Consider the following 24121-nt stretch of genomic DNA (forward strand, 5'->3'; position numbering starts at 1 on the left):
TTTTTTTAAAAAAAAAAAACAAAAACCAAAAAACAAAACTTCCCCTTTTTTGAGTAATTTATGTTTAACACACTGCTGTACTCTAGTTGCCTTTATTTGTCTGCTGCTTGATTGTGTACTTCTCATTCCAAACAAAGTGTGTGGTTGACCAGTCAGTTTGTAACTCTGGTGTTCATAACTTGGTTCTATTATATTTTGAAAGATTGGATCACAATCCACAGCTAGGTGGCACATCCTCAGTTCCAGCATTAGGGAGGTTAAATTTTGATGAATCAGCGAATCGAGTAGTCAATGGAAATTCCATCGACTACTCAATTAGTCGATAAGGGGGATGCTCACTATCCCATTGCACCTCTCCCTTTGAAATGTACAGGAACCACCCGCAGCTCTTGTATATTTCAAAGGGAGAGATGCAGCAGGATCCCGTGCCAGCAGGGAGCAAAGAAGTCCCTGTTGGCACGGGTTCCCCTCTGTGTCTCTTCTGATTCAATCCCTGCTCACGCTTCTTCCCCGCTGCCCCCTGCCTCCCATGCCCACCACGGAGACGGTGCTGGGGGAGGAACTGTCTTTTAAGTCAGCTCCCCCCAGCACCAACTCGTGCTCCCCCCATTGCTGCCTCTCTCAGATAGATGCAGCAAGGTGGGGAGGGGGAAGCGACTAGTCAAGTTCCTACTTGGCTACCCAATAAGTATTTGCTTATTGGGTAGTTGACTAGTCAACTAGTCGCTTACGTCCCTAGCCAGCATTTCAAAATGTTTCATAGGGCACATTGGGGGAAAAAATGGCAAATATTATGTACTTATCTTCTTTTTTCATTAAAGCACATGTGCCTTGAAAGAGAGAATGAAATATATATAAAGTGTTCTTCATGGAGGCTATGTCTACACTACACTCCCAGAAAAGCTCTGCCACGTCCAAGGAATGAGTCCGCTTTTCTGGGACAATTTCTGAATAAACGGACACGTTCTTTCGCCATCCCTGTAATTCTCATTGTATGAGGAAGAAGGGATGTGTCGAAAGAGGAGGTTTTCCCCAAAATTTGGCCCTGTGTAGACAGGCCAAATTTCGGAAAAGCCTCTTCCAAAAAAAAAAAAAGGCAGAAAAAGATACGGAAATTGCGGTTCACAATTTGCATATATTTTTCCGACTTTTCTTTGCAGTCTAGACATAGCCTGAAGCTAATGATGCACTTGGGGCAGTAGGTTGGAAGAAGCATGGTGGGGATAGGGTCAGTAGCAAAAAGGGACAGGTGCAGGAGCAGGGACTTGAAGAAAGGAGTGAAAGAGGGGTGGGGACTTGGAGGAAGGTGGAGTGAGGGTGGGATAGGGCAGGAGGGGGGTTGAGCACCCCCCCCCCCCCCCCCCAGAGATAGAGGAAATCAACATCTGTAGGTCAACTGCCAATTTGGGAACTGTGTGCAATAGGTGGAGAAGCCCAGAAGTTGGTTTGGAGAGAGATGTATGTATTCTGTGGGTATAATATGTACCAGACTACTTCAGAAATTGACGGTGTTTTCCAGAAGGTGCCCTGAGTCTCTCCACAAACAAACAGATGTTTAAATCTTGACTTGCTGTCAGAAGCTGTCCTGCTTCACAGGCCTAATCATTAGTCAAAAACTTTACAATGTCGGTATTTGCGTAATAATGTTTCTAAGGTATGAAATTTCACAATTTGTCCTTTTAAAAAAAGAGATTAAATCTCTAGGCCTTAAGAGAAATAGTCCTTAGTGGACTCTGTCCATTTTCAAGAGGACAAGACTCCACATCTCAAAAGCCACAAACATGCTAGCTAATAACCTGCTTGGAAGATGGAACAGAAGTGCAAGTGGGTGAAGAGATCAAATCACTCTCTAATGTCTTGAGATCAAAAAGATCAAGAGTATACCACAGTGGACAGCGGGGACAGGGTGGGAGAGTTTGCATTGCCAGTGCTTGCACTGTCCACTCTACCCCCACACCGCTGTTTGCTCTGGCCCACCAAGCCTCATTCAAATTCCCTTTTCAAACTCACTTCTTTGCATAGGCTGATAAATGATAGTTCTGGCTTTCAAAATTCTTGTACAACATTATCTCAGTCTCTGTCCCTAGTTTGGACAGCCTTGTACTTTAGAAGTGGGTCGTGGTATTACTGATTGAATGGATAGGCTTTTAAGTAAGCCTAGTCCATAAATATTTAATTGGAGTATTTATTCCATGTGTATCTCGTGTGGTAGACTCTCAAAGTTTTGATGTGACATGACAGGACTGAAGATCCCTCGAGGTCAGTATACTTGCATCAAAAGAATATGAGAATAATGGAAATCAGCTTAAAAGCCTTCACTGTCAGGCAGCTATTTTGAGGGGTCTTGTTAACTTTTCTTGTGGCTTAATGTAGGCCATAAGGTTGTGTTTTTTCTCCATAGTTTAGGTGCCATTGTACCGACTAGTAATTGTATTGACTTTTAAGGTGCACAAATGAGGATTTTTACATTCCATCTAAAACATTTTGCAATCAATTGCTTGGTCTCAAGAGATGCTGGACCTGTTTGCCAGATTTAAAATAGCCTCCTACCACAAAACGGGTGTAATTATACCTCAGACTAAGATTTCTCAAATGACAGAAAACTGCTCAGTTTTGTGTTATGATGACTAATCATTTTGTAAACAGTAGTTGAGTAAGAGTCAGACAAGGAGATCAACTCTTCTCTTGCTGTTCAAATTGTTTCTCTTATTGTCCATTTTGAATTTCTAATGAAAGGCCATTTAGCAGATGCAGTGAATTGGCTAAAGTGTGTGTGGGTAGAATCAGAATTTCTCATCTAAAGGTCATACATAGTTCCTACACGACTTGTAGCCAGTGAAGAGGCTCCTTTAATTCGTGTGCTTTTTTGGAGCAAAGGTACCTGAGTTTTGTCTCTGCTGTCACTGTGAAGTTCCTGCTGATCAACTATGAAGCGTAGTGATAGTTGATGTACTTAGTTGGCCAGGGGTTCGTTATTCAGTATAATAGAAGCTCTGCGAAGGAAGGAAACAGCTCTATGGGTGGTAACATCATAGGGACTGTCCTATTTCCCTCTGCCAGCCATCAAAGACAAACAGCATTTTTGTGATCATATGACCTCATTTCATCTAATTGCGTTCTTTATTAAAATTTAGTAGCTCCTAATTTTGTAGTTTAATTTTTGTCCATGGAATGGGGAATATGAAGGGGGTCACTTCTGGATCTTATAGTAAGTATATTTGTGACAGCTGTAACCAAGACAGCCCTGTACAAGAACTGAAACAGCTGGTGAAATGGAGGAAAACAGTCAGATGGCTTTTTCTTTTTCCTTTTTAAATCCTACATACAACTTTCTAAAATCTTACGGTGTCTTAATCTATATGTGACTTTACTTAACTGTGTGAAATCCAGCTATTAATCATTTAGGCCAAAAAGAGATAAATATTTATTAAATTACAGTTCTGGGCAGAGAGAGTTATACAAGCCTTTCTGTGTGATACAGGATTTTGTAGCATTCTGAAGTCATCTGTTTAACTTTTTAGCACTGCAGCCCCCTCAAGGTCTGTTCTCCTTAATTTGCATAAGTAACTGTCAAGCTCATTAACAGCTCTTTATTAGTGCTGAAAACCATCTGATGGAAACATGTTAGGTTGATCTAAAGGCTTTGTCTTTACTAGGAGAAAAGGTGTTTTCTAACAGGTGTTAGCTAACACTTGGTAACTAAGGCCATGTTTACTATATGGGGAAAAGTGGCATAGCTACAGCACCATAATTATCCTGGCATAATTCAGTAATGTAGACACAGTTTTAGAATAACAGAAGAGTTTGGGGTTTTTGGGGTTTTTTGGTTGTTGTTGTTGTTATGGTAACACCAATTCCCTTAGTGACAGCAGCTAGCTGAAGGAAAGCGTTTTCTCTTAGCCTAGCTGCATCTACACGGGGGATTAGGTTGGCGTAGCTGCATCCCTCAGGGGTGTCAATTTTCCCACCTCTCTGGGTGTTGTAACTATGATGACCAAAAGGCCTAGCACAGCTAACAGGCCTGACATTGCTCTGCACCCCAGAAGGAGTGGGGCCTCAGGCAGAAGGGATGGGGTTGGGGCTACACAGCCCTCAGCGCCACACAGAAAGCACACCCTGCCCCCAGCCCTTAGTGCTGCCTGGAGCTATGTAAAAGGCCGGGGCTCCATCTGCTGCTACTGCGGCACCAGCTGGGAGCTCTGGGCCTGTTTGTATTGCTGGGCCCCAGGGCAGCTGCCCCCTTTGACATCCCCCTCGTCAGTGGGCCTGAACACAGGATAAAACCCTAGGGATGCCTTGTCTTCACTAAGATAAAGGGTGTGTTCTTACTTCACGTTAGCCAACATATGGTAGCTAAAATCCTAGCAAAGGTAAGACCATTTGTAGCTTTAACTCATGGTATGAGATTGAGGCAGAGACTATGGAGAAGCCTATAGCTTACCTTGTCATGCAAACTAATGTTAAAATTACAACTGCCTACCTTGCTTCTTAGGATAGACGTGCCTTATGGGGATGGTTTTCCAATCACCGGTCACAGTTCAGCCTAGTGATTAAGATAAGCATAGAATCTAAAGAAAATATGCATGTTTAGGGGACAAAATGTGACAACCAGTTTGAAGGCTGAAGCAGGAAGCAAATTCTCCGTCAGTGACTTGTGTACATTTGTGTCTCCCACACAGGCATGGCGGAAGCGCTGGTTTGTGCTCCGCAGGGGCCGCATGAGCGGGAACCCGGACGTTCTGGAGTATTACAGAAACAACCATTCCAAAAAACCCATTCGGATCATAGACCTTAATGAGTGTGAAGTATTGAAGCATTCAGGGCCCAACTTCATCAAGAAAGAGTTCCAGAATAACTTTGTCTTCATTGTGAAAACCACCTATCGCTCCTTTTACTTGGTGGCCAAAACAGAGGAGGAAATGCAGATATGGGTGCACAACATCAGTCAGATCTGTAACTTCGGACACTTAGAAGATGGCACAGGTAGGAATGGAATTACGGCTCAAGCTCTGTGGAAATAACCTAGTGCTGGAATCTTCCTCAGGCGGAACAATGGCCAGATGGGAGTGGAGTCTTATTCCATGGGGGAACATCATAGAACCAGTGTCAACTGGTTTGATTCTAGAAAGTTTGATTAACGCTATCAAAGCTATCAATTCTGCTGGGTATAAATAGCCAGTTGGTTTTGGTCTCACTTCTGTGAACTAACTCCTTTTGGAATAAACCAACACTTCTTTTATCAGAGAAGCTACTGTTTGTGTACAGTACTGACTGAACATTATCTAATGGTGCTTTATATTTCGCTAGCAGGTTTAACCAGTGTTGCCTGGTAGGGCCAACAGAGCACTACTCCACATTTTTCCATTTTATCTCTTTTCTGTAAGGTCTATTGAGAAGCAATCCAATTCCAGGTTTGTCCTATTTTTCTGGCTCATCTTGGTTCAGTCTCTGTCAACATTCACTCAGTTATGTTAGTTATGAGTAATGTACTTGATTTGGTGATTCTGTCACATTTCCGCTTGGTTTTCTGAGAAGTAATCCCATTCCAAGCACTTCCTGTTGTCTTGGCACAACTAAACCCTTATGTTGCTTTAAGTTATGATAAGAGAAGCTCTATGCTGAATTTGGTGTTCATAGCTCTGACCGTTTAGGAGTTCTTGATCAAACAGACAAACTTTCAAAATTTTACATGTTTGGTATTTATTTAGTTTAACTTAACATCAGACACCCATCTCAAAGAGAGAAGGTGTCCTACAAAATTCACATTGTCTAAAGCGTTACAAGATGTGATCCATAAATCTTAATGCTAAAGCTAGAGAGCCATTTTAATCTTGTAAAGAGGAGAAAGGGCAGAAAAAAGAGGCAGAGAATCAAATACTCCAGGACTGTGGTAGGAATGTGTGTCTAGAGACCCACGATATGTTCCTGCTGGTGAAAATGAGGACAAAGTATTTTGTCAAGATCTCCACCCATATATAGAGAGATCCTGTAAGTTTGTTATAGTGAATTTGTTGAAGCTCCTCCTAGAATTAGCCCTACAGGTTGAATCTGGCCATTAATTGAAAACACGAACTAGAGATGTTAACGGGTAAACGGTTAACTGGTTATCCATTAAGCATCACTCTTTTTGGATTGGCCACTGCCCATAGGATCCCGGTTAACCAGTTAAATGGAATGTTTGACATTCTGTTTAGCCAGTTAACTTTTTAACCGGTATTTTACATCCCTAACAGGAATCTGTATCATTAGTTTGTTTTTTAAAATAAGCTATTCAGCTTCAGATAAATGCAAACAGTCCCTGACATTTCCAAGGGGCAGATGCAGCAATGATTTCAAAGTAGCAAAGGAAATAAGTCAGATTGAGTCTCAAGGTCATGAAGAAGGCCACTGCAACAACAGAAGTGGATGGTGCTGAAGGAATTCATTCATTTAAAGGGGTAATAGCACTTTTACTCTCATAAACTTGAAAGGAGAGAGAAGAACATGCTGGGATGCGTTAATTTCCTCTATCCCAATGCATTCTTTAATTTTCTCTTCATTAGTATGTTCAGAGGGGGGATGAAAGGGAATGGAGAAATTTTGGCAGAGTGCTTCCTGTTGTAATCCCTGATAGCTGCCATTTTCACATTCAGTTTAGAGTCTGACCATAAGGAAAACTTGGTGGTGTGTTTGGTATGTGCCAGTGTATCTTCAACTAGCAAAGTAGGACTTAGTCACAGGCAGCACAAATTAGGAGCCGTGAGGGGGCTGGAATCACTTGCTCACCTGAGTTTGAATGAAATATGAGGATGGTTCAGAAACAAGCTGTCTTAACCTTGCTGAAATTGTGAGGTTTGGGAGTTTTGTTGCTGGATTGTAATGTTATTATTTTATGTATAATTTTGTCAAAGAGTCTAAAATTAGGGTAAGGCTGTCCCTGAGAAGCTAAAGAGGAACAATATCCTTCTCCTGTGAGATAAAGGAGTGAAGTCATGAAAAGCCAAAGAACAGAACAGATGGAGGTTCATTTCAGGGAGGCCCAGTTGATAAGGTCTGGGCTGTAGTTTGCTCAGAGGACTTCTCCTATGGGATTTGAAGTGAACTCTTTATGAAAACAGTAAGAGTTTGCCCGAAGACAGGATACCTACTGCTCAAGCAATGCTCAAGCTTTCTCTTCTCACAGTTTGTGCCTCTCATCTAGGGCTTTGTGTACCCATGAAAGTTTTCTTGGCATAACTATATTGGCTCTGTTGATATCACTGAGGGTGTGTCTAGATTACATGTTTTTTTTGAAAAAAGTGGCCTTTTTAAAAAAAAACTTCCCCTGCATCTAGACTGCTGCTGCGTTCTTTCGAAAGTAAATCGAAAGAATGCGGCAGTTTTTTTCAACCACGGAAAACCTCGTTTTACGAGGAATAACACCTTTTTTTGAAAGTGTTCTTTCGAAAAAAGGTGCTATGTAATGCAAACTGTGCTTTTTCGAAAGAGAACATCCAGACTGCCTGGGTGCTCTCTTTTGAAAAAGCGGCTTGCTTTTTTGAAAGTACTGGTTGTAGTCTAGACGCTTTTTTTTCCAAAAGAGGCTTTTTCAAAAGTTTTTTCCAAAAACCCTCTTTCAAAAGAGGCTTGCAGTCTAGACATAGCCTGTATGTGCACTAGGGACTTCTGCCAGAGTGACTATGCTGGTCAAGGATAATATCTCTTCACAACCCTAAGCAACACAGTTACGCCAGCACAAGTCTGTAGTGCAGACACAGGTATGCTGAAATAATTCAAGGGAAGCATTATACACACTTCTATACTGATATTTCTGTGTCCTCATTAGGTAGTTGTGCTGGTTTAACTATGCCAGTATAATCGTGTATCGGGCCTCCCAATTGCTTTAGAAACTGATTAATTTGGTTCAGTCACTTCACGTGACCTCTCTTAACTTGGTTTTAAAAAGCCTTAAATTCAGTTTAATTCAGTTACTGAATCTGTTGTTATGCCTGTGCACATTCCTTAATACAGATAAACCATCATGAGTCTCTTGCTGCCACACCTCACCTTTACTCAAACCTTTAATAAGAGCATAAGAACTACTGGGTCAAACCAAGGGTCCATCTAGCCCAGTGTCCTTTCTGCCAACAGTGGCCAATGCCAGATGCCCCAGAGGCAGTGAACACAACAGGTAATGATCATATGATCCCTCTTCTGTCATCCATTTCCAGACCAACAGGCTAGGAACACCATTCCTACCCATCCTGGCTAATAGCCATTGATGGACCTAACCTCCATGAATCTAGCTCTTTTTTGATCCTTGTTCAAGTCCTAGTCTTCACAACATCCTCTGGCAAGAAGTTCCACAGGTTGACCATCATTATCTCCAGAATCATTATGACCTTATCTAGTTTTCCCTGGAACTCCTATTGATCTGGTGAAGGTTGGAAAAGGGGTGGATTCAGGGCTATGTTCTTGTCCAGTTTACCATCAAATCTATAAAGTTGCATAGGTAGTGCATCAATTTTTAAACAGCTGCTGATTACTCATGCTTAGTAGAAGCACCTACCTCCTCAAAGTGTCTGTAGATTTAAACAAATTACCATAAAAATGAATATCAGAAGAGAAGGGAGCTCTGAAATGCCATGTGCTTTTTTGACTTTAATGCTAGCTAGTATGTAAAAATATTCCCAGGAGTGAATCATCATATCAGAGATGTGTCAATTGCAGGAAATTTTGATGTTTTTCAGTGCATTAAAATTAATCTCCAAGGTAATATTATGTAGCTAACCTGATCATTCATAATCCATGTACCTTTTACATTTTTGTGACTTTCAGGCCAGAGTGTAATTTCAGATTATTTGTGCATGATGTGTGCAAGAGGGTAGTGGTAGGTTTACCCAGTGACTCAGCCATATTCCTGTTTCAAATGAACCCCTTCAAATGGAGAAAAACCTGGGTTAATAGCCAGCCTCATATTTATCAAAGAACCACTAATTTGGCTTTTCTACAGCTACAGCAGGACAAACCTGAATTGCAGTTTGAGTTCTACAGGGGGGCTGTACTGCCCACCGCAAGTAGCTGTTTTCAATCAGCACAGAGAGGGACAGCAAAGAGTAAGAGAAATGCAAGTTCCAAACAGATGTCAGGAAGCACCTGTGTGTGTAATTGTCAGGCTGCAAAGTTTGAGCAACCCAAGAAACCATGCCACTTACTGGTTACACTAGGAAATGGCAGCTAGAGAAGGAACTGTGCATTCCTCCCTAATGTTTCTGCTTTGCACCCTTTGGAACTCTAGTGGAGTCCAGATGGAGTTGTGAAACTCCACACCAGTATTTCCCTACTTCCTTTCTTTAACAGTCTGCTCCCATCCCTGGCATGGCAGGACAGAACTCCCTTGGAAGCACTATTGCCTACTGCTTAAAATGGGCCAGGGGAAAATAATTAAGACCTCACCACTGTGGGGAGCACAGTATAAAACCTAAACAGACAGATTATACTCCTTGTTTCCCTATCACAGGCCATAGATTACTGCATGCATAGGGCACACGGGGACCAATGTATAGGAGTATAGAGAAACCTATCATGATATCATCAAGTCCCATCACCATGGAGGGCAGGATCCATTCCCTGAGAGAGGAGTCCAACCCCACTTGCTGTTGAGTTATCCTTTTGCTGTACACCAGCTGTTCCCAAAGGGTGGCCTGCAGAGCATATGCTGATGATGCACAGTTTGACCGCTGATTGGCCATGTCGTGCTGGCTCTCATCTTTGTTCCTGGCAGCTTTTACAGGTGCCAGGCAAAGAAGTACAAAATCAGGTAGGAACAAGTCGGTGCCAGCCTACCCACTCACATCCGGACAGGACCTAGGCATTTCTCCTTCAGACCCATCTGCAAGCCCTACCTCTGCTGCAATGCCTACAAGCCATCAGCCAATTAATAATGGCTCCAGGGGCCATTCTTAGAGAGTTTCTGGCAATACAGCCTTTCTGTACACATGGAATCTATTGGGAAAATTGTGCAATATGTTATCTGAAAATAGGGTAGCCCAAGTATACAGAAGAGAATCAGTCTGGAAATGTAAGTGAAATGGAACATGCATGAAAGAGAAGGCTTAATGCTAGTGGCAGGCCTGCTGATGAGGGAGAGGTGGGGCAAAGGGGGCAGCTGCCCCAGGGTCTTGTGATTCAAAAGAGCTTTGGGCTCTCAGACACTGCTGCCACTACTGCAGCAGCAGCTGCACCTGGAGCCCTGGGCCCTTTAAATCGCTGATGGAGTGCCACGCAGTGCACTCTGCGCTGCTCTGAGGGCTGGCTTCCCCAGGACATGCCCCTTCCGCCTGTGGCACGGCCCCTTCTGGGACTGTGGGGCCAATTGCTCCATACCTTTTCCAGGGGCATAGCGAAGCTGTTGGCTCCCCTGGAACGTTCCCTCTAATCTTTTTCCATTCATGTGTGGATTTCTTCCATCCATGTGCAGAGTCAATTTTGTTATGTGCACTAAGACACATATGACAGTGCACCACAAGGAGAAAAACAATCAGCTAGGCAGCATGACACTTTCTTCTGAGTGGCCGCACAAGTGCATAGTTTACAGGGAACACTGCCCCTGGTTAGTGGAAAGCCAGTCAGAAAAATGCAGTGTTACAATCAGCAGTAAGTGCTGGATTAACGCTACCCTTTCTGGAGACAAAGTATGGATACCTAGGTTCTCCATACTGCATTTGGTATCCAGGGAGAAGCCATTTACTTTTGTAAAAGGGCAACCCCTGTGAGAGCCAGGGTGTCACATTTTGATTTCTGAAATCAGGCTGGCCAAACAGAATAATTGATGTCTAGACCCGTGGTGTCCAACACACTAGCTGCTAGCCACGTGTGGCTATTTGGACAGTTGAGTGTAGCTAGTTGACTTGAACAATGTGACTATTTGGCTGGTTGAGTGTGGCTAGTTCGCTATAGCAATAGTCCCTATATTGGCTACTGCTTCAGAAGTGGCTGGACGCCATGGGTCTCTAGCCAATAACTGTGTTATTCTTCAGCTCTCTTTAGATAGTTGTTGATTATCAGGATATTCAGAGGTGTTATTTTATTCAAGTTAATAAAGCATATGCTGCATTTGCATTGTGGGTGCCACTGAGATGTTTGTGGGCAGGTAACTTGAAAAATGTGAAATGAGTGAGCTCGACTTAAAAAGTGAGCAGTGAGAGCAGAACAAGGGGATCCAGGAAGTCTAGCATCCTAATCCTGCCTCTGATTGTGACTCTGCATGCTTGGCCAAGTAACCTTTCTGCTTCAGGTTCCCCTCTGTGAAGCAGAAGTGAGACTCCTTAGGGTGTGATGAGGACTAATTAGTACAGCTGAAGGTCAGTACCTTGCTATTGCTCTTGATTCCCCTTTTGTTTCAGGGCTTGGAAGTAGGAAGGAGCACAGGAGACTAATAAACGCGGTCTGTGCTTTAGAATCAGTGACAAATGGAAGGCAAAATGCCGACAGAGAGGAGACCCCTGGCTTCTTCCTCAGGGTCAGTGCACTGGCCAGGTGTTGGGGGTGCAGTGTAAATCAAGAGGCTTCTTAGTGTAAGAACTATGCTGGCACCCTGCACTGTTAATGAGTGAATTGTTAGTGGGATTCTTCCATCCTCTGGCCCCTCCAGGTCTTGCTTTGACTGCAGACTTAGCCTGGGAAAACCTCCCCCTTTTCTTGAAAAATAGAACCCCGTCTGGTATTCAGTTCCCTGCTGTATCTGGTACAGTTGGTTCCTGTAACTCTGACAGGCTCCTTGGCGATGCAGCTGTTGCGGTAGCAGTCGCTTGTCTCTGGTTAAAACATAGAATAATTGGGGAAGGGGGCGAGAGGGAAAGATCCTGAGAGGAGCTGAGAATCTATAAGCTTCATTGACAGAGAAGAGTGAGTTACACAGCGCCTCCCAGGCTCCAGTCTAACCGCCTGCTGTGAAAGACACCCTCCAAAGGGGCTGTTCTCTCCGCTGCATGTGTGTCAGGCCCTACGTAGCTTTCATCTCGTGGGAGGGGCCCTTATTTTTTTCCCTCTTTTCTCTCTCTTTTTCTCCATGTGAACTGTGTGCTCATTCCATGTGGCTGCAACCCACAGAACAGCACCCCTTTTCTGCCAAGCAGCACAACCGACTTACCTCTATTGGGCTAGATGGCCCTGGATCTTGGGTGGGCTTGAGGGGAAGTGTTTCCTGAAGAATGCAGGGACTGCACCTTCTGCACAGGGCCTAAGCCCTTCCTGAGCTCCCTCAGAGGCAGCATGAATAGGGCCACTCTTTAATGCCATGGTCTGGTCCATTGCCACGAGAGGTGGGAGGGTACTTCCATCACCTTGACGTCTCCACTGATATGGCTAACATGGAGCCCAGCTGGGTGAGTGCTGCGATGGGGACCCCTGTCTGCGCCTGCAAGCTGATGTCATTTCACCTACATCCCCAGACAGCTCTTAGGTAGTGACTAATTTCAGTCTTAGAGCTGGCTTTGAACCAGCACATGAAAGGCAAAGAACCTCCGTTGAGGTAAGTTATGCACATACATTGAAGGGAGATCACCCCCACTAAGAGTGCAATGGGGAGATCAGTCATCCAGTATCTACTGCTCAGCAGAGTCTGGATTTATACTCCTTGCTGTTGCTGAACTCACAAATGAACTCCTCTGTGAAACGGTGCGTCTCTGTTACCGCTTTGTAATATACAGAGCCCGAACCTGGGTGGGATGGTGCTACATGCAATCTCCCTCCCCCCCCCCGCCAGCTCTCCTGTGGTAATTAGCACTAAATGAAGCAGTTACTTTGGCAGCAGAGTCAGCTCACTGTCTTATTGGGCTGGAGTGGGAGGAGGGAAAACAGCAGAAAGCCTGTTCTCTGCATTCTCTCTAGAAAATGGACATGCATAATTTATCCTCCCCGGCTGCTGCAGTATAACTTTAATGCACACCGATTCTATTACCAGCAAAGCCCGCAAAGCTGACCTGTTCTCTTGGGAGCTGACTACAGATGTCCGGACAGCCCGAAGGTTACAAAAGGGCACAGCCATTTTTTTCCCGTTAGTACAGTTGACTGGGACTACAATATATTCCAGGCCTAAGAGGCTTACGACTGGGATAAGTCTGATGCCAAAGGCAGTGCAGTGGTGTAGCGGGGGGGAGAGAGGGTCGGTGGGGGGGAGGCCAGTTGCCCACAGGCATTATACTGGGAGGGCGCCAATTTAGTCCCCTTCTGCTCCCCCTGTCATCCCTTGGCTTGCCTGCTCCTCCTCCACCCACCACCACTGGCTGGACCCTCCTCCATCTCCGCTGGAGGGTTAGTGCGTGCAGGAGCCTGACCCAAAACTGGAGGCGGCAAGGGAAGACACGGTACAAGCTCCACCTCTTCCTCCCAGGGTTGGGCTCAGCCATGCGCCAGGTTCGCGGTGGTGGTGGTGGTGCAAATTTTGCCTTTGCCCCTGGGCACATAACACCCTTGTTACGCCTCTGAGATAGTGAATAGCAGATGGCATTAGTGCCTATCAATTTTGTGTTAGTATAAATAATCCAGCGAGCCACTTCTGATTTCTCCTTTTGCATTTTTTTTATATGCAGAGAGATGGTGATCTGAACATGTTTTCTTGAGTTTCCCACAGAATTAGCTCAGTGTATATTTGAGTTGCCACGCCTTAGGATATAGATCTAAGAATTCAAAGTCTGAGCAGTTCAGTTCACCATTTGCACCTGCAAAGAGAGTCTTGGTGGTTAAAGTTCTGGAAAAGTTCGTTAGCTTGTTTGTAATGCTTTGGGCCAACCACGCTATTCAGCAGATCTAATATGCTGTGAGAGCCTGGTCCTGAAAACACTTTTAGATGTAATGCTCGGTGCTGTGAACAGTGCTGCTGAAAGCATTGGATACAAGATTCAGGAAAGCATTTCAGCATGTGCCTAAAGTTCAAGGGAACCTGACAGGCTTAGATTTGAGCACATGCCTATATGCTTTGCTGAATCAGGACTTAATTGTATACAGGCAGTCCCCGGGTTACGTACAAGATAGGGACTGAAGATTTGATCTTAAGTTGAATTTGTATGTAAGTCGGAACTGGTACATATTGTAGGGGAAACTCTAGCCAAACATTTCTCCAGAGCTCAGTTTTATTCTCCCACACCTCACTTCCCTCAGTCCTTTATTCTCAAGCTGAGGTGTCTGCTGAGAAAAGCCGCTCCGCGTCTCCCTGGTCTGCTGGGGCGGGCGCTAGCTTCACGTCTCCCTGGTCTGCTGGGGGGAAGCAGCTAGTGCGGGGTTGCCTCACCCCGTTTGTAAGTAGGGATCCGATGTAAGTTGGATCCATGTAACCCGGGGACTGCCTGTCTAGGACTGGAACCTAATCTAGCAAGGAGAAATAATTGTCAGATACAATATTGGAAATAAAAATGCAAACCCCTGATAACTCCTTTGTTAAACTTTATACAGGTTGAACCTCTCTAGTCTGGCATTCTCTGGTTCAGCAACATCTGTGGTCCAGTATGATTTTAGTGAGGTGGATTCCACTTATCATTGACATGGCCAGGTTTTCCACAATCCCATAAAGTTTGTTTACAGCCACCAGTCCTGGCTCTCAGTGTTCTGTGTTGTTGTTTAGCTCTAATTTACTCCCAGTGCTTGCTGGGCTCTTATAAGATATTAGAAGTGTTGATAATGCTGCTAGACAATATTGACTTCCTGTGGTTCAGTAAATTCTCTGGTTCGGCACCGGTCAGGTCCCAAAGGATCTGGCCTAGAGAGCTATTAAAGGTACCAGTGCCAGAGCCATTGTTACATAGTAGTTTGAGTGCTCTGGGCCAAATTGTACTGGCATTACTTAGATTGTGTATGAGCATTATCTTACTCTCAGTCCCACAGAAGTCAATAGAGTACTGCTTTACATTAGGCTGCCAAAATGTGGCTCTGAATGGGGTTTTATACTCTTAGCCTAAGTACTCCATGGAGCTGTGCTGCATTTAAACCAGTTGAGGAGCTGGTCCAGAGTCTGCTATGGATGAAACATATTTCTGTGTTCATTAGGTGGCGGGTTTTTGTTTGTTTTGTTTTGTTTGTTGGATGGGGAAGAGAATGGGGTTATCTTAACATCAATGTATACAGGGCCAAATCTTGATTCTCTCCTTTTTGGGGTGCTTACTTTTATACTTTGTATCTATCAACTACTTTCTGGGGAGCTTACAAAGTCAAAAGCACTAAGCGTAAATCAGATATGTCACAAGAACATTGATGCCAGCTGGAACTGTGTCCGGTGAAGGACTGACTAAAATCTGAGTAAGGACCTCAGGATCTAGTCTACAGAGCAAAATCTAGCCCATCTTTTAATGCCCATTGACAATGAGATGTCTTCAGGATTTCTAACTGGCAGGCCCTGAAATTGGGACTTTGGAGAAATTGACATGCTTGCTACCACTGAATCTTGATTTAGCAATATCCAGGACTTTGAAAGTGTATTGGAGAGTTCTGTATTTATCAGTTGCTTAGGGTTTTTGGTGGAATACAGCTGCTTTGATTTATGCAATGTGTAGGTTTTTTGAGACGTGCTTTGTTAACAGCAGAGTAACACTAATAATAGCAATAACAATTGGTCGTGGAACAAGATGCACGCCATCTGGCGGCCGTAATGGGGTAGTGCAGTATCATGGGGCTCTATATTGAAAGCTTTTTGTAGTTTCTTCAGATACTTTCAGAATTTCCCATGTATCTGATCTTCTAGCACAGCTTGTTGAGAGGGGGAGGAAGAATTATGTCAGAGCCTATGGGGAATTGTGTACAAACTCCACAGGAACTCACCGTCCCTGTGCCAAAGAAGCTTGGCTACAAAAATGGGCCCAAACTGCACATTGCTGGAGTCAATCTAAAGTCCCACAAGGTTTGGGGAAGATAGGGGCCATATCTAGGGATATGGGTCAGACCCGGCTTTATGCAGTTCTCCGTTCACCTTCGATCACTAAGCTACTTACTGCCATGTTCAAACATACCCAAAGGATTAAAACACAAAGATCACTGTGTGTGAAGGAGAGACTAGCCCTGAAATCAAAGGGACACACTTTCTGCTCTGGCTGCTTGGTGCTGCTCTGGAGACACAAAGTAGCCAGATCCTGGTGCACGGGAACCCACTGCTGGTATAAAATTTGTGGAAGCTGCTCCTGCACCAGCCCTGCCATTGGGGGTGTGGCACAGTACAGCTCCGCTCATCTGTCAGCTAGGAGCACCCAGTCTCCCAGAAGCCTGCTACTTATGCTGAGGCCAGCTGGTTCCCAATAAAGGGGACATGATTGTCTCCCTGATGTTCCTGCCCAAGGAGAGTCCAGTCAGAGGGAGAACTGAGCCCAACTCAAGCTTTGTCATTGGCTTCAGTGGGTGCAGGATCGGGCTTGATAAAAGATGCAGACAGGGAGCCCACAAACACATCATATGGGCATGCTGATTACAGCTCCCAGGATGACCAGGTCTCCTGGTTCTTTATTTCTGCCAGAGGAGTCCAAAAAACCAGACCGTTGATAAAACAGACTGTTCCATCTCGGTGCTTTCTGCAGAAGAATCTATTCGTTTTCTTCCCCACCCGGGAGAAGAGTGCAACAACTGAAACCATTAGAAAAGGAGCATTCAGGGATTTTAAGGAGAGATGGCTCCAAGCCTCAAGATTTTGATCCACAGTGTTCAGTTCAGCAAAGCTTTGATCTAGGTTCAGGTCGTTCAAGAGAGAAGGGCAGCCAGAAAGTTTGGATCCGTATCTCCTCAGGGCTTCAGGGGTATTTTAGATCTGAGGTTTTGTTTTAGGCTAATCTCTAGTTTAAGACAGTGCTTCCCTGGAACAAAAAGGACCTTCAGGAGCTGTGAGAGGTGGCCCTGGCTGGACCATACATTGGCCTGGGAAGGACCTGTGTTCACATGGACGCTGCTAGGATCTCTAGTCAGGGTGGGGTGAAGTGCAATATGCAGTACAGTTAGAATGTGAGCATTCTCCTGCTTTGTACGGTGAACACCTCAGGGACCACTGTAGCAATGACAGTGAGGCTGCCAAGAGGCAGAGGCAAGCATTTTCTTAGACTGGATTTCCAGTACCTCAGGTACCTGCTGAATGCAGTTTGTTACCGACTCAAACTTTTTTTACAGTTGCCTTTCAGTGCAGAGCTTGGGGTCTGTGTCCTGGCCCATAATCCCACGTTCACTGGCCCTGTTGACTCTTTCTAGTGACTGTCCATGCAGAGTGTTTGTGGGAAGTGTTTTGGCTGCTGATTTTTGGACCCTAGCGTCTCTTACTGGGTAAACACTTCACTATTTAGAACCTCACATGAGTCAATGTCTTGGCCTTCTTTCCCAGACACTGTTTATAGGAGAGGGAAGCTGCCTTCCCAGTCAGTGTCAACACCTGGTGTGGTCTGTGACTGCTCTCAGTGCTCTTTGGAAATGGGCGGGCACGCAGCATTCTTGGGAAGGGAGGCTGTGCAAATCCATCACAAGGTGCAATCCTATTAACTTGCAGATTCTGTGGAGAGCCTGTCTCACACCACCTCATCCCTCCAGCCCTCACCAGCCATCTCCATCCATACCTCAAGGATCACAGACCCCTCCTCCTCTGTAGGCAGTGCCACCACAGATGCCTCCACTGCTGAAGAGACCAGGAGCGAGTCGGAGTCTGTCTTCCTCCCCGATTACCTCTTCCTATCAAACTGCAAAACAGGGAAGCTCAATCATACCAGGTAAACCACATCATGTTCTAACGCTTTTTTACAGTCGATATGTCTCCTTGCCAATGAGCTACAGTTCCACCATTATTCCATTCCTGCACTGGATGCAGGGAACAAAGGTGGGCATAAAGTGGCTTTAATCCACCTAGGTGCCTTCTGTATTCTGGGTGTTACCATCGTCCTATACAACTCCAAGAATAGGTTAAAGCAGCCCTGGGGCTGATCTAATTTACACTATACAACAGCAGCTCTATAGGGGCCTCTCTGCAGGTGAGACTAGCATGTTTCCAGCCATGACCCTTTTCTCTCACATCCGTCTCGTGAGCTGCAAGAGTGTGAGCAGTAGGGTGTTAGCACTGGCTCTGTATCCCCCAGTACCCTCTTACGCCAAGAAATTCCCTGGGGACTGGTTATAGCCCTTTGGCATCCACCGAGCAGCATGCAGGGGAGGAAGCACACAAAGTAATATGCTCCAGTGTTTATATTCCTAGTATACTGACACTCTTTACTTTCTTCTCAAACTGGCAGAATGAAACCTTAAAGACCCAAGAAAAGCTCAGCTCATTCTGCCCCTTCTGGCCCCAGTCCTCCAGGATGGCATTAGGGAGCACTGGGCTTCAGGAAGCCCCAGGAGCCAGTACTGACCCCAGGTCCAAGGGGGCTGTTGCTTTAGGGCCACGTGTTCCTGGAGGGGCCATCTCTCTGAGAGGATGTAAAACTGGGGTTTTGATCGTCAGTAGTTTTTAAAGGGCCCTGGCACATGAGACGATGTGTTGTGTGAAGAAGTGCTTCCTTGTGTTTGTTTTAAAGCTGCTGCCCGCTCATTTTATTTGGTGATCCCTGGTTCTTATGTTTTGAGAGAGAACAAACAACTTCTCTTTATTCAGTTTTTGCACACCAGTCATGATTTCGTAACCCTCTATCATATCCCCCTGAGTCATCTCTTCTTCAAGCAGAAAAGTCCCACTCTTATTCATCTTTCCTCAGATGGCAGCCGTTCCATGCCCCGAATCATTGTGTTGCCCTTTTCTGGACCTTTGCCAATTCCATTTGGAAAAAGTTCAGAAAATACCCACAGAGTGGCAGGAGCAGCAGTGATATCTGGCACTTTGCCCCTACATGTGCTGAAAGCCTGTGGACTCCAGTATCTGTGGATCCACAAGCTGCCCATAGCCTGCCCCAAAACCTCTCTAGGTGCTGGGGTGCAAGGAGCCCCGCTGAACTAGCACTCTGTGAACAGCCCCCTCATCCTGCCTCCTATGTCTTCCAAGTGGATCCTCATCTGTTCTCAGGGAAAGGTGGGGACTTTCCACACCCATGAAGGAGAGGGCAGGATTTAGCCCCTGCTGCACTTTTGAGCAGGTAGCATCATTCTGCCATCAGCATTCGTTATGCCGTGAAAGGCGGCACAGGCCTTAGCCAAGGGTAATATTCTCAGTCCTTCCTGGGGAGCCGACAGCCATGCCTAGCCTCTAGGCAAGGTGTGTATGTGGGGTTGAGGGACTCTGTGCTCCCAAAAGGTGTGGGGCTTCAGGAAGAAGGGGCGGGGTCACGGGCAGCCAGCCCTCAGCGCCGCCTGGAGCATGCCATGCCCCCGCTTCCCCCAGCCCTTAGAGTCACCTAAGAGTTAATGTGTCTGGGGCTCCGAACACTGCTGCAGTAGCAGTGGCAGTAGTTGGGAGCACTGGGTCCTTTAGAATCATTGGGCCCTGGGGCAATTGGCCCCTTTGCCTCCTCCCCTCCTTTGCAAGCTTGATCCTTCCCTTGTTGTCCTGAAAGCCCCCATGGTTTGGGTTGGAGTTTCTACAAGAAGAAGCGCTGCTTGATGTATTGAAATAATGCTGTGGAGGCCACTTAGCCATGGTCTGGGGAACTAGAGCCTCTTTGGCCATGAGGTTAAGGTTGAAACTCCAGTAGCACCGTGACCCAAGAATGGTGGTCTTCCCTTTTCATGTATGCTACCAGTCACAGTGACAGAGAGGTCTAAACTCCAATTGCCTGCAGTGGGAACAGGATCAGACCCTAGTTGAAATCATGGCTGCCCCGATAGCCTGTTATCTGGCTGGTGAACAAGGATTTAGTAAATAGGAAGGAAAAGGGAGCAACCAGGCTTACACTGAGCTGTACTTAAGATTTTAGGCTCACGTTCAAAGCCCAGAGCCCCACCCAGGTACCAGGCAGATGTGTGGAGTCAACTATTCAGTGCCTCATACAGTCTTCCCTATGGTGCTTGATGCTGCCATGAGGGCAGGGGACTGGACTCGATGACCTCTCAAGGTCCCTTCCAATTCTAGTGTTCTATGACTCCATCCTGATAAGGGTGGCAGGCAGTTTCTCACAGCAGCGGTACTTTTGGCCCTACCCTGTTTCCCCAGCATGTTGCCACACACTAACCAGAGCAGATTTCCACACCACTCAGCTTGAGAGTCATCTGCACAGCCCTCTTATGGACAGTGCCCCAGTGCTGTTCCGCTGCACTGCTCCATGTCCTTTGTCAAGAGAGAACAGGTCTGAATCTGCCACATGGTAGGTGCTTACAATAGAGGAATGAAATTAAATGATAAATGCAGTTTCACAAGTGTGATTAAAAAGAGCCCAAGTATGAGGCTCGTTTCAGGAGCTGACTTCGATCTAGTGAGGCTGGATTTTAAATTTAAAAATCTCCAAAAGGAAATTGTATGAAGCATTTGAAGCCCTGGGTTGTTTGTGTTATTTTGGTCCAATGAGCAAATATGTATAGAGCCCTGCAAACCTGTGGATAGCTGCTTTATATCCATGGGTATCCACATCCACGGCTGTGGATGCAGATATCCGCCACTTATTTTTGTAGATATGGATGCAGATACACATTTGTATCTAGATTCTAGAACCTTGCAAATGTGCAGATATTTCCTTTATATCTGTGGCTATCCACATCTGTGCAGGGCTCTGTATACATATATCTGGCATACAGTGTGAGCCAGTCTAAGCTGCATGGCAGCACAGCTTTATAGGTGATTAATCAGCCCCACCTAGTCAGTCAGCTCTGTGCATGGAGCCCTCAGCCTCTGAGTGGGTGGGGCGATTAATCACCTGTGAAGCTGTGCTGCCGCTCAGCATAGAGGGAACACTGGTGTGAACTCATTGGAGCACATACTAGTTCATTTGCAACAGTGGTAGAGCACAGATACAGAATTTGGTCTTTGTCTTCCATCCAGATGTGACAGCTGGTCCAATTCCGACAGATCCCTGGAGCAGACTTCATCAGATGACGTTTTTGTTGATGCCTTGCAGTCTCAGCCCTCCCTTCATGCACTGTCATCCAGCAACGGCATCATGCACCAAGATGGGGGCCAGCCAGCAAATCATGGGATTCTGCCCAGAAGCATAGATGTTAACGGGCCATTCAGTGATGTCTCCTCCTCCTCTCCACTGTTAGGGCCTCCTTTAACACCGACCTTCCAGATTGAGAAAAACCAAACCACACTGCCCTATGGTGTAACCAACCTGGATATTTTGTCTAACACGCCACCGCCCCGGCCACCCAAACCAACCCATTTCTCAGACCGGAGGGGGGAGGAGCCACCCAATGTGGCTTTTCAGAATGGACATGCTGGGATCTGCAGAGCTCAGGCTGCCTTGGTGCCGAGACGAATCTCCTTGTCCAGTTTGGATAACGTGCGTCACTGGAAAGGTAACTCTTCCCTTCCCCTCCTGAGCTGCTGTGCCATGACACTGTGATCACCTCCATCAGTTTTACTCAGGTCTGTGATCAAAGCTCTGCTTCATGGCAGCCATTAGCACATTTCAGCCTAACAATAGATGTGAAATTTAGGAACTAAAATGAGTATTTTATCCCCAGTATGTTTAATTATTTTATCTTCATTTGCTCATGTCTAAAGCCAAGCCTTGGAGAGTGTGCACTTCCCAAAGTGGGGATCCAAGCGGCAGAGGTTGCAGGTTGTGCTGCCCAGTGAGAGTGAAGGAGTGGGAGGCAGGAGTTTTATGTTCTTCCCCTGGTTCTGGGACGCTAGGGGAGTGATCCTGGGTGAGCCGGTTTTCTTCTCGCCTTGAAAACTAGGTGCTAAGCACTTTTGCAAAACTGGCCACTACATACAGGCGCAGGCCTTTCTGTGCATTAGTAACCCCGCAGGCCACTGTGCAGTTCAGTGAGTCACTGACAGGTATGCCAAGTATCACTGCCAAGTATCAATGCAGCCTGGAGGCACATGTGGTATCCCTCAGTTGCATACAGCACCTATTCCTCTATGTAGGATTAACCGTGTAAGTGTTAGCTGTGATGTCCCCAAATGTGACAATCTGTGAATTCTGTTTGTTAATTTTTAACAAACATATACACATACAAAACAACCCCAACCAGGCCTGCCTGTCAACCTTAACTCCAAGCCTTAACTTCCACTTACATGGCTCTCGGAATTTTTTACATCCTTAAATGATAAAAATTCAGGCTTATTTGAGTGAAATGCCCCTTTAAGTGCAGTACCTCTACTGCTCCATGTAGTACACTCCATGGAAGGAAGACATCACTTGGCATGTTGAGAGCAAAGGCCTGGAAGACAGGAAGAAGCTGGTGATGGACAGCTGGTGATAAACCAGTGACACCAGTGTGATAGTAAGCCAGTCTATTGATGCCCCTGTATCTCAATAAGCCTCACTAGAAAACTGGGTATAAAGTAGGACACTCTGCTGCACTGAAGCAGAACAAGGCTATTCCACCTGTTCTTGAGACTTTGCTAGAATAAGAAGGGCGGGGGAACCCAAGAAAGAAAGTGTGAGTCATGCTACAGTGTGACACCAATATAATTATGTTCTGAAGAGCCCTAGAACAGGATAAGCAGATAAAATGTCTAGTTGGAAACTATCAAATGTGTTGTACAGAAGCCAGAAGTTTCTAATTGGAGGCAACAACAGGTTGATTCAGCATTATTGATTGGGTTCCTTTATTCTGCAGTTTAAACTGTCACCCATACATTGCACAGAGCCTGTGTGTTTAGATCTTCTTTTTAAGGCCAAAACATAGAGGGGTTTGCACACTCTGTTTATCAGTGTTTAAGCAATTCTTGGAAGCTTTTAGAAGAAACACCCATAGCTGGAAATAGTGTTCTTAATAATCAGTTATAATTGAAGGCTGCCTGCGAAATATTCTATGTACTAATGGGCGTGTGTCTCTCTCTCTCACAAACACAATCTAACTGGAGATAGTTAATATTTCTCCATTTTAATTTACGCTGAAGTGCATTTAAGAGGATTAAGTGCCCACATGTCATATTCTGTGAACGTGCTGCAAGGTTATCTTTGCCTGACAGGGGGCAGCAATGAATTAATAAGCATTGCTTCTTCTTTTTATACTCCAACTGTAGCTGAAGCTATTTCTGACTTTAAAATATAAATATGAATGTGAATCAAAATTGAGATCTGCAGTAGACATACCAATGGTCCAGCTACTTCTCACTAGTTGAGATGATGAAATGAGCTTACCCCTGGCGAGTTGTCTGTTCATAAGCTTTATCACATGCAAGTTGTACAGCTTTAACTATCCCAGTATAAATAAAGCAGTACAACCCCCTAGTGTTAACTCAGTTCTACAAGTGTAAAGATGCTTTATAAAAGCATAGCTTATTCCCATATGAAAAGGAGACTAATCTATGGTATGTACACTAGCAACGTAACTATTTTGATAAAAAAATCATTCTTCTGATCAGCATAGTTCTAGAAATACAAAATCTGTGTAACTGAGAAAGTACAAGATGCTAATAAATACTGTCTAGAAAGTGGTTTATTTTAGGCACTGATAATATAGTTTCTTTAATTTTTTTCATCTTTTTATTGTCTATTACACTGTTGTATCACTACCAAAAAAATACCCCAATCCAGCTACACGAGAACTTTTCCCAGTCAGATTGTATCATACTCCATTATATTCTATATACCCCTAATATTTATTTAATATTTTATGGCATTCCAGAGACAAGCTCTACACTACAGAATCTAAGTAGGGAAATGGCCCATTTCTCCATTATAGATATTATCTACAAAGGGGGAAAGATGGACAGGTTAAGCACAGGGAGAAAAATAAGGGTTTGAAAGGTAAGAGGCAGCCAGTTGCCCTTTCACTCTCCCAGTTACATTTTTTTCTTCTCTAAATAAACTCCCCAAAAGCAAATGCCAATGTACAGCCATAGATTTAGAGCAAATCTTAACAAGCAAACACAATCTGCCACTCAATCCCACTTTTGCTTCACAGGGACACTACCTCTATCCCGTAGGCAATGGAAACAATCACTCTAGTTCTGTCCAGTGGCTGATTAACTGAATATATTTTACAACCATTTTTGCATCTGTTTTGAAAAGCAAACACAGTAAAAACCAAAAAGAAAACACAAGTGGCATAAACAAAATTTGCACTAGCAGTCATTGTGACAGAGACCTTTTCACTTAATGGAAGGTGAATT

The 24121-nt window shown here is 45.0% G+C and overlaps 1 protein-coding gene and 1 long non-coding RNA gene across 4 annotated transcripts in view; one reads left to right on the forward strand and one right to left on the reverse strand.

Moving 5' to 3' along the window:
* LOC149523643 (uncharacterized) overlaps positions 1–17646 on the reverse strand; it is a 31351-nt gene extending 13705 nt beyond the window's left edge. The window contains exon 1 of the long non-coding RNA XR_016350619.1: positions 17532–17646. This is a non-coding gene — a long non-coding RNA (uncharacterized LOC149523643). The remainder of the gene's footprint in view (positions 1–17531) is intronic.
* Positions 1–24121, forward strand: part of GAB3 (GRB2 associated binding protein 3) — a 110774-nt gene that overhangs the window by 73050 nt on the left and 13603 nt on the right. For 2 of the 3 annotated variants that reach the window (XM_075940966.2, XM_089781842.1), the window contains exons 2-4: positions 4680–4983; positions 17465–17681; positions 20867–21342. In XM_075940966.2, coding sequence (XP_075797081.1) covers positions 4680–4983; positions 17465–17681; positions 20867–21342 — 997 coding nt within the window. Of the gene's footprint in view, positions 1–4679; positions 5015–9000; positions 9075–17464; positions 17682–20866; positions 21343–24121 lie in introns of all 3 variants that reach the window. The other variant, XM_089781843.1, reaches the window with a different exon arrangement.

This window comes from Pelodiscus sinensis, chromosome 13, assembly GCF_052426305.1.
Source record: "Pelodiscus sinensis isolate ZL-2025 chromosome 13, ASM5242630v1, whole genome shotgun sequence".
NCBI lineage: Eukaryota > Metazoa > Chordata > Testudines > Trionychidae > Pelodiscus > Pelodiscus sinensis.